General features: G+C 49.8%; 1 gene segment (V, D, J or C); it reads left to right on the forward strand.

Moving 5' to 3' along the window:
• Positions 1–2,019: 2,019 nt before the first annotated feature.
• LOC135888931 (T-cell receptor beta chain V region E1-like) lies at positions 2,020–2,548 on the forward strand. The segment is given in 2 exon segments: positions 2,020–2,077; positions 2,172–2,548. Coding segments are annotated over 2 exon segments (435 nt in total).
• The last annotated feature ends 11,136 nt before the right edge of the window (positions 2,549–13,684 follow it).

A 13,684-nucleotide genomic window follows, 5' to 3' on the forward strand; every position in this document is an offset into this window, starting at 1 on the left:
AGGAAGGGGTGATGCTGCTGGGCCCGATTCTGTGCACTGCCCCATTTTTCTGCCCCCTTTGGCTCTGCGCCCTGGGTGGAAGCCCCGCTCGCCCCGCCCTAGTTAAGGCCCTGCCTTGTGGTATGAAAGTCCAATAAACAAATGTTTCTTTAACACATCACTCTCCTTTCCCTCCACTGCACCCCACTCACAGCTGCTGTCTTGGTCAGCAGAGATCCAGAGTTCAGCAGTGCATTCACATGAGTTCACCTCCCACCCAAGTCGGGGCGGGGGGGAAGAAACATTAACTAATGCCTTTGCTGCTGCTGCCGCTGCAACTGGCTCACAGTTGCCGCTGTTCAATCTGCTGATGTCATTCATAGTGCCACCATTCACTCCACTGTGCTGTGGTCTGCTCCGTTGCTGATGGCCCTGTGCCATCACCTTCTGCTGCCACCCACCTCTTTACTGTGACCTCTGCGAGTAGGGCTCTTGAGGTTCCACCCAGCTCTCAGTGATTTTAGCTCTCAGTGGGGGATCCTCACTGCTAGTGCACGCTGGGCTGTCTCTTCCCTGCTGTCCCACAGCAGGTCTAAGCACTTAGACCTGATAATCAGTGATTTCAGCTCTAGTCAGGGCTGGCTCCAGGGTTTTGGCCACCCCAAGCAGCCAAAAAAAAAAAAAAAAAGCCGTGATCGTGATCGCGATCTGCGGCGGCAATTCGGCGGGAGGTCCTTCGCTCCGAGCGGGAGTGAGGGACCGTCCGCCGAATTGCCGCCGAATAGCTGGACGTGCCGCCCCTCTCCCGAGCTGCCGCCCCAAGCACCTGCTTGCCAGGCTGGTGCCTGGAGCCGGCCCTGGCTCTAGTGGTCACTTAACAAACCAAAAGACTCTCAATGGAGCCTAATCAGCTCTATCTGGAGAAGGGCAGGTCAAGTAGTGCCTGTGGCTCTTAGGCAAAGCCCACACCACTAGGCAGAAACACCTGTCCCCAACTTCTTTCTCTCTCCACTGGGCTCTGGCATCCAAACCTTAGTGAGTGCAGTTCAGTTGAGGGTGGGTGACCCCCTCAATCAGGACAGGCTAAATACAGTTCTGCTGCCCTTTACTCATGCAATAACAAAATTTCATTACCCCACTTTACTTTAGGCTGGCTGGCTGCAGACTGAATGTTGCTAGGTCCAGATCACACTCTTCCCTACAGAGCCCACTAACAGGACCAGGAAAACCTCCCAAAATGTAAAGTAATAGCTTACAATTTTAAACACAGTTTTAAATAAAGCACAATTATAGGAATCATTGGTACATCCCCCAAGAGTCCCAACTAATCCAATATCTGCTGTGGTCTTATATATGAAGCAATTAAGATCCAAGGAAAGGCTACCTGTTCTCTTCTGTCTGCTGCTCTTGTAGGGAATCATGTTCAATTTGGCACTACCTACATGTCATATGGGGGGCATTGTCAAAATTCATTTTTTTCTAAAAAAAGTGAGCAATCCCCATGCATTCAACATGTCCCAGCTCTGCTACGTAAGGATAATCAAGTGTTCTTTTTTTCAGCTCAAACTTGAGCTCTTTTAAAACTGATCCCATCTGCCCTCCATGCTTTTAACATATATGCTTCATGCACATGATGGGATAATAGAGCTCCCGTGAATACAGACTCCCTTGCGCCTGCAGTGCAGCACTGCCTGAGAGAACAGGCTGGACAAGGTGGCATGCAGGAATGCAGGGGTGCCTGTGTGTGTGTGTGTGTGTGTGCGCGCGCGCACAAACCCGCCACTGTTCTCTAGGGGAAGGATATGCCTGAGCTCCTCAAATTTTCTCAGTTCCCTTTACTGCCCAGGTGGGGTCAGGCTCTTAGTCTGGGAATGTCACACAGATAGAGCAGATGCTCTGGACTTATACATTTATCAACACTGACACCTCTGGCCAAACCTATTCATTACAAAGAAGGGATGTGAGAGTCTCATCCCCGCCTCTCCCCTGGGCTCTGAAAACACCCCACATACACTTTCCTGTACAGATGCTGACGGGGACATGGAGCTGCTGCAGCTCCTCTCTCTGCTAATGGGGCTGCTGGCCATTGACCTCTCAGGTGTGACTGGGAATCCCTGCAGCAGCCACCCAGGTGGGGTCAGGCTCCCTGAAGAGGTTCATCACCCCATGGGGTATCCGCATTTGTCTTTCAGGTGCAGGGGGCAGATTAGTGGAGCAGTCATCCCCATATTTAATGGTGCAGTTGGGAGCATCGGAATCAGTGACCTGCACCTTGAAGGACACAACCTACCCCTGGATGAGCTGGTATCTGCAGGATGTCCAAAGCCAGCTGCACTTCCTGGTGCAATCAGGAACCAAGGGTGACCCTGAGGAAATATCCTTGATGGAAACATCCTACAGGTCTGAACGGATCAGTAACACAGAGCTCAGGTTGGAGATAAAGAATGTGACTCAGTCCCAGACCATCTACTGCACCTGCAGCACAGGGCACAGTGAGAGAACAGAGTGGAGATGGCCACAGAAAACCTCCCCTGGTTCAGAGATGTCTCTTCCAATGGGGGAACCATAGCCCAGCACCAGGAGTCTGAAACCAAGAGGCTCTAGGGGGAACTGGTTAGTTATCCAGTTGGATGGAGATGGGCTAAAATCAACAGTGCAGAGACCCCTCAAGGGAGAACCCCTTGTCAGTCAGGGACACCGTTATTCTTCCCATCAGCAGCAGCCCCCATCACGTTTCTCCCTGCTGCACACACTGCTAAGTCTCTCCTTCATACACACCCCCCACACAGGACACACCTGCACTCCGGTCATGTGTGTTCTCTCCTTTTCCTATTCACTCTCATCAGCTCTGCCAGCCCGTCGCTAGGGGGAGCCATGATCACATACACTAACCGATGTGTTACACTGACACGCCCCACACTGCTCAGTGCCCTCTGCACATGTTGGATTATTTGCTCAGAGGTGTAACCTTTAACCAGTTAGGTTTATTAAAATAAGAAATGGTGTATTTTCTGGTTTCTTTGTCCTTCTTCCCAGAAAATAGACAGATAAACACCTGCACTCACACACATACACTGAGAGAAAGATAATATAAAAATCAGCTACAATATGAAAATCTAAATTAAATGCATATGAGGCCTGCATCAGAGTGACTGTAGTTGTGCCTATTTACTGGGTGTCAGTCCCGTATCTGCACCTAGGATCTGTGGCCTGCTATGTAGAGACACATGTGTGCTATCCTGATGGTGTGTTCCTCATCATCGTTCCTCAGGAGAAAAATCTCATTCCCATTGTGACAGTCAGCAGTGACCGCCCCCCACCCCCCCCCCTTAACAGCTAGCAGCCTTTATGTCAACCAGTGGCCATTAGGGGGAAGCAGACACCTCAAGTACACATGCTGTATCCCCACTTTGAACTTTAGGGTACAAATGTAGGGGCCTGCATGAAAACTGCTAAGCTTATCTACCAGCTTAGCTCTGGTCCGCTGCCACCATCTTAAGAATTCCCTCCCTGGGAAGCCTTGAGAAACCTTACACCAATTCCCTGGTGAATACAGATCCAAACTGCTTGGATCTTAAACAAGGAGAAATTGACCCTTCCCCCCTCCTTCCTTTCACCAACTCCTGGTGAATACAGATCCAAACCCCCTTTGGATCTTAAAACAAGGAGAAATCAATCAGGTTCTTAAAAAGAAGGCTTTTAATTAAAGCAAAAGGTAAAAATCATCTCTGCAAAATCAGTATGGAAAATAACTTTACAGGGTAATTAAACTTAAAGAGCTCAGAGGAATCCCCTCTGTCTTAGGTTCAAAGTATAGCAAACAAGATAAGCACTCTGGTAAAAGGTACATTTACAAGTTGAGAAAACAAAGTAAATCTAAGACGCCTTGCCTGGCTTTTACTTACAATTTTGAAATAAGAGAGACTTGTTTAGAAAGATGGGGAGAACCTGGATTGATGTCTGGTCCCTCTCAGTCCCAAGAGCGAACAACCCCTTAAACAAAGGACACACACAAAAGCCTTTCCCCCCCCAAGATTTGAAAGTATCTTGTCCCCTCATTGGTCCTCTGGGTCAGGTGTCAGCCAGGTTACCCGAGCTTCTTAACCCTTTACAGGTAAAAGGATTTTGGAGTCTCTGACCAGGAGGGATTTTAGTACTGTACACAGAGAGCTGTTACCCTTCCTTTTATAGTTATGACACGCCCCCCAAATCACAGATAGTGTTGGACGTTTGGTTCCACACTGGCTGCGATTTCTTTCCTGGAGCTCTAGGAGAAAACAGAGTTAATAAGACACACGTACCTTTAGACATACTACTGATTATATAAAAACTAACAATATGTTTCCTTCCAAAAACAATTGTTAACCAGTTAACTCTGGGAAACTTTCCCGGGAGAGTGCATCAGCCACTTTGTTAGAAGCTCCCGAAATGTGTTGTATTTCAAAATCAAAATCTTGGAGAGCTAAACTCCACCGAAGAAGTTTTTTGTTATTTCCCTTGGCGGTATGAAGCCACTGTAGCGCAGCATGGTCTGTTTGTAGTTGGAACCGCCGTCCCCAAACATATGGGCGTAGCTTTTCCAGCGCGTACACAATGGCGTAGCATTCCTTTTCGCTGATTGACCAGTGGCTTTCCCTCTCAGACAGTTTCTTGCTGAGAAACACGACAGGATGGAATTCTTGATCCGGTCCTTCCTGCATTAAAACTGCTCCCACGCCTCGCTCGGACGCATCTGTGGTTACTAGGAACGGTTCGTCAAAGTCTGGGGCCCTTAGCACAGGGTCAGACATGAGTGTTGCCTTAAGCTGGTTAAAGGCCTTTTGACACTTATCAGTCCACTGAACTGCATTTGGCTGTTTCTTTCTGGTTAGGTCTGTCAGCGGGGCGGCGATTTGGCTGTAGTGTGGTACAAATCGCCTATAATATCCGGCCAAGCCTAAGAAGGATTGGACCTGTTTCTTTGACTTTGGAACCGGCCACTTTTGGATAGCATCCACTTTGGCCTGTAGGGGATTTATAGTTCCTTGACCCACCTGGTGCCCCAGGTACGTCACTCTGTTTTGGCCTATTTGACACTTTTTAGCCTTAACAGTTAGTCCTGCCTGCCGGATGCGCTCGAAGACTTTTTTCAGGTGCTCCAGGTGTTCTGTCCATGAATCAGAAAAAATGGCCACATCATCGAGGTAGGCAACTGCAGATTCTCCCAATCCTGCTAGGAGACCATCTACAAGTCTTTGGAAGGTGGCGGGTGCATTTCGCAACCCGAAAGGGAGTACATTGAATTCATACACCCCTGCCTGGGTGACGAAGGCTGACCTTTCCTTAGCGGGTTCATCTAGTGGTACTTGCCAGTACCCTTTGGTTAAGTCTAAAGTAGAGATGAATTGGGCATGTCCCAATTTTTCCAATAGCTCATCTGTGCGTGGCATTGGATAGTTGTCAGGACGAGTTACAGCATTTAGCTTACGGTAGTCCACGCAAAAGCGTATTTCCCCATCTGGTTTGGGAACTAGAACCACTGGAGATGCCCATGCACTGGTAGAGGGGCGGATTATACCCATCTGTAGCATGTCCTGGATCTCCCTTTGTATAGCCGCTTGGGCATGAGGTGACTCCCGGTAGGGTGGGGTTCTAATTGGGTGAGCATTACCTGTGTCAATGGAGTGGTATGCCCGTTCGGTCCGTCCTGGAGTGGCTGAGAAAATCGGTGCAAAGCTTGTGCACAGCTCCTTTATCTGCTGTCGCTGCAGACGTCCCAGGGTCGTGGAGAGGTTCACCTCTTCCACGCCACCATTCCTTTTTCCTTCATAGTAGACACCTGCAGGCCACTCCGCGTCATCAGTTTCCTGGGCTGTAAACTGGCAAACGTTTAATTCTCTAGAATAAAAGGGCTTAAGAGAATTAACATGGTATACCTTAGGCTTTATGTTGGAGGTGGGGGAGGCTATGAGATAGTTAACAGCTCCTAGGCACTCCTGGACCGTGAATGGTCCTTCCCACGACGCTTTCATTTTATGGGCCTGGAGCGCCTTTAAGACCATGACTTGGTCTCCTACTTTGAAGGACCGTTCTCTGGAATGTTTATCATACCAGGCCTTTTGCTCTTCCTGAGCATCCTTTAGGTTTTCTTTAGCAAGGGCTAAAGAGTGTCAGAGGGTGTTTTGTAGGTTGCTTACAAAGTCTAGAATGTTAGTTCCTGGAGAAGGCGTAAACCCCTCCCATTGCTGCTTCACCAACTGTAATGGCCCCTTAACCTCGCGGCCATACACAAGTTCAAATGGTGAAAACCCTAAACTGGGATGTGGTACAGCCCTGTAGGCAAAAAGCAACTGCTGCAACACTAGGTCCCAATCATTGGAGTGTTCATTTACGAATTTACGTATCATGGCCCCCAAAGTTCCATTAAACCTCTCCACCAGACCATTGGTTTGATGGTGATGAGGGGTGGCAACCAAGTGATTCACCCCATGAGCTTTCCACAGGTTTTTCATGTTCCCTGCCAGGAAATTAGTTCCCGAATCTGTAAGTATGTCGGAGGGCCACCCTACCCTGGCAAAAATGTCTGCTAATGCCTGGCACACACTTTTAGTCTTGGTGTTGCTTAAGGGTACAGCTTCCGGCCATCGGGTAGCAAAATCCATGAAAGTCAGTACGTACTGCTTTCCTCTGGGTGTCTTCTTTGGGAAAGGACCCAGAATATCCACAGCTACTCGCTGAAATGGGACCTCAATTATGGGTAGTGGCTGGAGAGGGGCCTTAACCTGGTCTTGGGGCTTTCCCACTCGTTGGCACACCTCACAAGACCGGACATAATTAGCAACGTCCTTGCCCATTCCCTCCCAGTGGAAGGACTTCCCCAACCGGTCTTTGGTTCTGTTCACCCCAGAATGGCCACTGGGATGATCATGGGCTAAGCTCAAGAGTTTTACCCGATACTTAGTGGGAACTACCAGCTGTCTTTGAGGATGCCAGTCTTCCTGGTGCCCACCAGAAAGAGTCTCCTTGTATAAAAGTCCTTTTTCTACAACAAACCGGGATCGGTTAGAAGAGCTGAGAGGCGGTGGGGTGCTCCGTGCCGCTGCCCAAGCTTTTTGAAGGCTGTCATCTGCTTCCTGCTCGGCCTGGAACTGTTCCCTTGATGCTGGAGACATCAGTTCCTCCTTGGACTGTGGACTGGGGCTTGGTCCCTCTGGAAGCGATGCAGGTGCTGGGGCTTTTTCCATTGACTGTGAACCGCTGTCCGCTGGTGCACTATGTGGTATTTCAGGCTCTGGCTGAGCCTCTTGGGTAGGGTTATCTGCTGCTTCCGCCAGTTTAGGCTCGCTGGTGCCCTCTGGCATTGGAGTTGTAGACGGGGTTGCAAGCGCTGGACTCAGTGCTGGCAATGGTTCTGGTGCTGGTTGCGTTGCCAGTTCCGGTTCTGGGACTGGCTTTGGCTGGGTCTCTGGGATTGGATCCACTACGGTGTTGCAGTCGTTGGCAGGGGATCCGGTTCCACCACCTGTGTTTGGGTCTCCGGTAACACAGACGGGGTCCTGGTGGACGGCTCAGGAACAGGGATGGGGGTGAAAGCTTGCTTAGCCTGGCTGCGGGTGACTATTCCCACCCTATTGGCTAGCTTCACATGGTTAGCCAAGTCTTCCCCCAGTAGCATGGGAATGGGATAATTGTCATAGACTGCAAAAGTCCACATTCCTGACCAGCCCTTGTACTGGTCTCAGGGTTGATGAGTTTGGGGTCCACTAGGGATTGGTGGATAGTTGACACTTGTGCCCCAGTGTCCCTCCAAGCGATAACCTTCTTTCCGCCCACTCTCAAGGTTTCCCTTCGCTCCGAGGGTATGAGAGAGGCATCTGGGTCTGGGGTTCTTTGGTGTGATTGGGGTGTAATGAACTGTAATCGGTTGGGGTTCTTGGGGCAGTGAGCCTTTATGTGCCCCAGTTCATTACATTTAAAACATCGCCCTGCTAAGGTATCACCGGGGCGATGTTGGTTGATGGAGACTGGTGTGGTGGGGTGAGAAGGCGTCTGGGGTTTCCCTTGGGATGTGGGTGGGGCCTTGGGTTGTCCCCGGTGATAAGGTTTTGTTTCGGATTGCCCCTTCTGATATTCGCTCCAACTGCTACTAGCTTTTTTCTTTTCTGTCACCTCCACCCATTTGGCTCCAATCTCCCCCGCCTCGGTTACAGTTTTGGGCTTCCCATCTAGGATGTACCTTTCTATTTCCTCAGGAACACCCTCTAAAAACTGCTCCATTTGCAATAGGAAGGGCAACTCTTCCGTAGATTTAACATTTGCTCCTGATATCCAGGCATCCCAATTTTTCCCAATGTGGTAGGCATGTCGGGTAAATGACACATCAGGTTTCCACCTTAGGGCTCTGAACCGCCGACGGGCATGCTCAGGTGTTAGCCCCATTCTGATTCTGGCCTTGTTTTTAAAAAGTTCATAACTGTTCATGTGTTCCTTAGGCATTTCAGCCGCCACCTCTGCTAAGGGTCCACTGAGCTGCGGCCTCAGCTCTACCATGTATTGGGTTGGAGGGATGTCGTATCCAAGGCAAGCCCTTTCAAAATTTTCTAAGAAGGCCTCAGTATCATCGCCTGCCTTGTAGGTGGGGAATTTCCTGGGATGGGAAGTGGTACCTGGAGAGGAGTTGTTAGGATGGTCTGATGCACCCTGCCTAGTCCTTGCTGCTTCCAGTTCCATCTCTCTTTCATGGGCCTCCTGTTTGGCTTTCTCTTCTCTTTCATGGGCCTCCTGTTTGGCTTTCTCTTCTCTGTCATGTTTGGCTTTTTCCAGCTCCATCTCTCTCTTGTGGGCCTCCTCTTTGGCTTCTTTCTCGAGTTTTTTAATTTGAAGTAGTCTCTGATGTTTTTTCTCATTTTCTTCTGCTTCTAGTCTGGCCAGTTCTAGTTTGCTAGCTGCTTCACTGGTAGTCATTTTCCTGCTTTCCTGTGCTGGGCCACACCCCTCTGCAGTTGACTGAAACTGGGATGTATTTAGCTCAGGCTCCTGCTGAGTGCTGCTGAGTTAACAGAGACTTTCTAAGAAGCTACTCCGGAGGATGTAAAAAGAAAAAAAAACACAATTCAGATTGTAAATTACCTTTACCAGATCAAAGTTTGCTCACTGATTGAACCGTTCTCTTAACAAAGGACCTTGTTAAAAAAACTTAACACCTCTGCCTTCAGGCAAGGAGAGATAAGATATGCATCTACCTTCAGCTCTGCTCTCCAAGCAGCTAGAAGGAAAAAAAAAATGTGTTAGTCTCTAAGGTGCCACAAGTACTCCTGTTATTTTTTCTCAAGTACACCGTAGCCTGAACTTTTGAACTGTCTTCTCTCCTCTGCCTTGAGGCAGAGGGAACTAGCTCCAAGCCGGTTTTCACTGACCAGATAGCAAAAGCACGGGTCTGACAACCATCAATCAAGTGTTAACACAGCAAGGGCCTTTGTCTGAATGTGTATAAAGGATCTGTAAAATGTGTGTAAGACAGAATTTTTGTACCAAGGTGCAAAGCTCTCCTTTCTTCTGCAGAATAAAGCAACTCTTCCTTATCCCTGTCTGGCTGTTATTGGCTCTCAGCTAGGTGGACCCGATATTTCGGTGACACCATGTTAGTGGCAGGAAGGCATCATCCAGTAGAAAGGGACCTGGGCACCTGTCTCCAGGAGATTCTGAAACATCTCATCTGCTTTGAGACACTGGGGGGTTAGGAAGTGAATCATCAAGCAGCAGGGACTTGTGGGTAAAATGCATCCACCTGAGACCTGTGAGACCCAAGAGTGAATCCCAGATGAGAGTCTCCTAGTGCATGGTTCAGTCTACAGGGACATCGAATCTCCCACAAGAAAGGTGACTGTCCTTTCTGTTTTCTGTCTTTCTGCTTCTCAGTGTTTCTCTCCCTCTTTCATCACTCTTTCCAATTTTTTAAATTTTCCTTCATTTAATCTTTCCCTTCTTTCTCTCTCTCTCCTCATGTTCTACCCTCATTTGTCCCCTTATGGTTTTGTCAGTTTTTTTCCCATTTTTCTCCAGGGTTCGGCTCCCTCTACATGGAGCAGCTGCCATTCCTCTGCAAGTGGGTGTACTGGTACCAGCATTGGGCTGGAGGGACTCTTCTACTCTACTGGGAATATATCTGGGACCAACTTCACAGCCAAGCCCATGACAGCCCTGAGAAGCAAGAAAAACTGGGACTTAAAATGGAACAACCTTTCACTCATTTGTGTATTACTGCCAGTTAGGGTTACCATAATCCAGCAAGCAAAAAAGAGGATGGGAGGAGCCCCGCCCCATCCTGCCCTAGCCCCGCCCCTGCCCCTCCCACTTCCCCCCTTAGAACCCCCAACCCTCCCCCCGCTCCTTGTCCCCTGACTGCCCCCTCCTGGGACCCCTGCCCCTAACTGCCCCCCAGGACTCCACCCCCTACCTAAGCCTCCCTGCCTCTTGTCCCCTGACTGCCCCCTCCTGAGACCCTCCCCCCATCCTAACTGGCCCCCTAGGACTCTACCCCCTACCTGTACCCTGACTGTCCCAACCCTTATCCACCCCCCCACCCCCAGACAGACCCCTGGGACTCCCACGCCCCATCCAACCACTCCCCACCCCCTGACAGCCCCCCCCCCCCAGAACTCCCGACCCATCTAAACCCCTCTGCTCCCTATCCCCTGACTGCTCCGATCCCTCTCCCCACCCCTGCCCCCTGACAGCCCTGCCCCCAGAACTCCCAACACCCCCCCCCCCCCCCGCTCCTTGTCCCCTGACTGCCCCCTCCTGGGACCCCTGCTCCTAACTGCCCTCCAGAACCCCACCCCCTACCTAAGCCTCCCTGTTCCTTGTCCCCTAACTGCCCCCTCCTAAGACCCTCCCCCAAATGCCCCCCAGGACCCTACCCCCTACCTGTACCCTGACTGCCCAAAACCTTATCCACACCCCTAGAAAGCCCCCCCCCCCCGAACTCCCGACCCCCCCCCGTCTCTTGACTGCCCCCTCCAGAACCTCCCTGCCCCTTCTCCGACCCCCTGGCCCCCTTGTTGTTGGCCTTTCTTCACCTAATGTCTCGGTGAACTTGCTCAGGAACTGCCTGAGCCGCTGGGCAGCAGCGGGGGAGGAGCTCCAGACTGCCGGAGCCGATCTGCGATGCAGGGAGGGAGGGAGGGAGGAGGAGGAGCCCTCTCTGGCTGAGTGTGGGAGCCCCATGTAAGTGACACCGGCCGGCCGGCTGCACTGTTAGCCGCGCGCGCTCTGCATCAGGGGGAAGTCCGGTCATTTACAAATTCCCCCGGACGCTATTTTTAGCTTAAAAAGCCGGACATGTCCGGGGGAATCCAGACAAATGGTAACCCTAATTACTGCACCTGCAGCACTGCATTGTGACATGGAGCCCAGAGACAGAAAGCAAAATCCCAGAGACAGAAGCAGGGGAGAAAGTAGAAGCAGCTGTCTGTGCCTAGGAATCAGAAGGCTATGGTAGGGCCAGGGTTCCTAGACAAACTCTCTGGGATATATGGGATGTCTCCAAAAGGGCTGTAAACATATCCAGGAGCTGCCATACCAGATCCCTGGCCCATTCACACCATCAGTCTCTGGGTTAGGGGGTTTCTCTCCATTGCCCTCTTTTCTCTGTCTCTATACTTTTATATTTCCTCCCCCACCCCTTTTCTTTCTTCCTTCCTTGAGACTTATTCCAAAATTCAGTCACTGAGTTCATTCCCTCTCGTCCTGGTGATTCCTTACCTCCAATCAAATCACACGGCCTTGTGTTGCTGGGCCTGCAGCCAAGCAGGACAGTGTGAGAGAGCTGCAGAGAGGTGGCACCAAAATAATTGGGGGAATAAGGGAGTCAGAGCAGCTCACCATCCCAGTCCCTGGCAGGTGCCCTTTCCTCCTGCTGAGCACCACTAGGGGCAGAGAGGGAGAGGAAGAGGTCTGGCTGCACCCTCCTTCGAGTGCCATAATGAGGACACTGTCCATCGAACAAATCTCCAATGTGACCAGCAGCAAATGAGGGTAGTGTCAGTGGGGGGACATTCTGTATAAAGGAGAGTGAGTGTTGGTCCCGAGCCTGCAAATGTACCTTCACCTAGGGCTTCAGGAGACCCTGACACATCAGACTGTCAGTGTCACAGGTGTGTAAACTCCATTATACAGAGTACAGAGAAGGGGCAGCTGATGGCATGATGAGAAGTAGATGGAGAGACACGATCAGTGTGGAAAATGGCTGGCTAAAGGCAATGCTGTCTGGCCAGGGCACAAAGACCACTGCTGGGTACCACGTCTGAGAGAACTGCCCATACAGTGTTTTTCTGCTATAACAGTATGTCTTTGTTAGCTCAGGAATGATGTCTCTGCATTGCGGCACATGGTGCTGGAAATACAATGGACAGTTATAGACAATCAAAAACCTTGCAACCCTAGGCCACAGGTGTGTGGAGCAGCAGCTATAGTAGTGACAAGGTAGGGGGTGTGGTTGGAGAAATCAAAGAGTCACCTTCATATAGCAATACAGGGCTTGAAATACTGCTGTGATCAGAGAGCTGTCCGCTGCAGCTAAGAGCAGGCCCTGGTCTGTGCTGTCAGGTGAATATAAAGTTATAAATGAAGGAACATATTTGTTTAGCACAAGATTTTCTTCAGTTCATGTGGAGAACAAAATAACACGTTCCAGTCCAGCTCTGGTAGAGAGCAAAGACATTCCTATCTGATGATGATTCAGTACCTAGCAACAGAGGGTCCTGTGGCATCTTTAAGACTAACAGATGTATTGGAGCATAAGCTTTCTGACGAAGTGGGCATTCACCTACGAAAGCTTATGCTCCAATACATCTGTTAGTCTTAAAGGTGCCACAGGACCCTCTGTTGCTTTTTACAGATTCAGACTAACACGGCTACCCCTCTGATACTTGACTCAGTACCTGTGTGAAATGAATGGGCCGATCTCAGTGGCACAAAAAATGATGACCCCATACGTTTGCATGTACAGTGGGAGTATCGAGAGGACAGTGTTACCCTGAGGAGAAGACAAAAACTGAATCTAAGTATCTCACTGTTTGGTTCTCATGATCCCTCTTTTCTCCAGCTTTCAGTTCACTCATTGAATTGAAAAAAAAAAAAAAGACACAAAATGCACCTACCCTTCAGAAATACATCCCACACTTAAAAGTAATATCCCACGCACAGCTGCACAAGGATCATATCTCCTGCTAATTACAATTCTCTCACTGTTCAATAACTCCCTTCCACCTCAAAAGTTCTGCCATTTAATATCCTCATTCTGCCTAGCCCCTCTCAGTACAAAATTCTCTCTCATTTTTTCTTCCTCCTATCCATTTTTTTTTCTTCTTTCTCTCTCATATCATTTCCTTTCTCACACGTCTCTGCTCCCTGGTTGGCCAGTGGCTGGAAGTTCTGACTCAGGCTCAGGCTGTGTGTGTCTATGCAGCTGTCTCAGACAGATCCCCAGCCAGATGAGCAGCTACCCAATGGTTCCCCATTTGCTCTTTATTGTTGGTCTGTCCTCCTCGGGTAAGTGAAATCTTTTAAATTAAGCAAAAGCACATGAATGAATCTATGGATCTGTTCATTTTTACAGACAGAAGAGATGGGACAGACCAGCTTTCCCATTGCCCCCATCCCTAGCCCCTGCGGGGTAGTTTCCAGTGTTATATTCTCCAACACTTTCTACAGTGAGATTATAAAA

This window comes from Emys orbicularis, chromosome 1, assembly GCF_028017835.1.
Source record: "Emys orbicularis isolate rEmyOrb1 chromosome 1, rEmyOrb1.hap1, whole genome shotgun sequence".
NCBI lineage: Eukaryota > Metazoa > Chordata > Testudines > Emydidae > Emys > Emys orbicularis.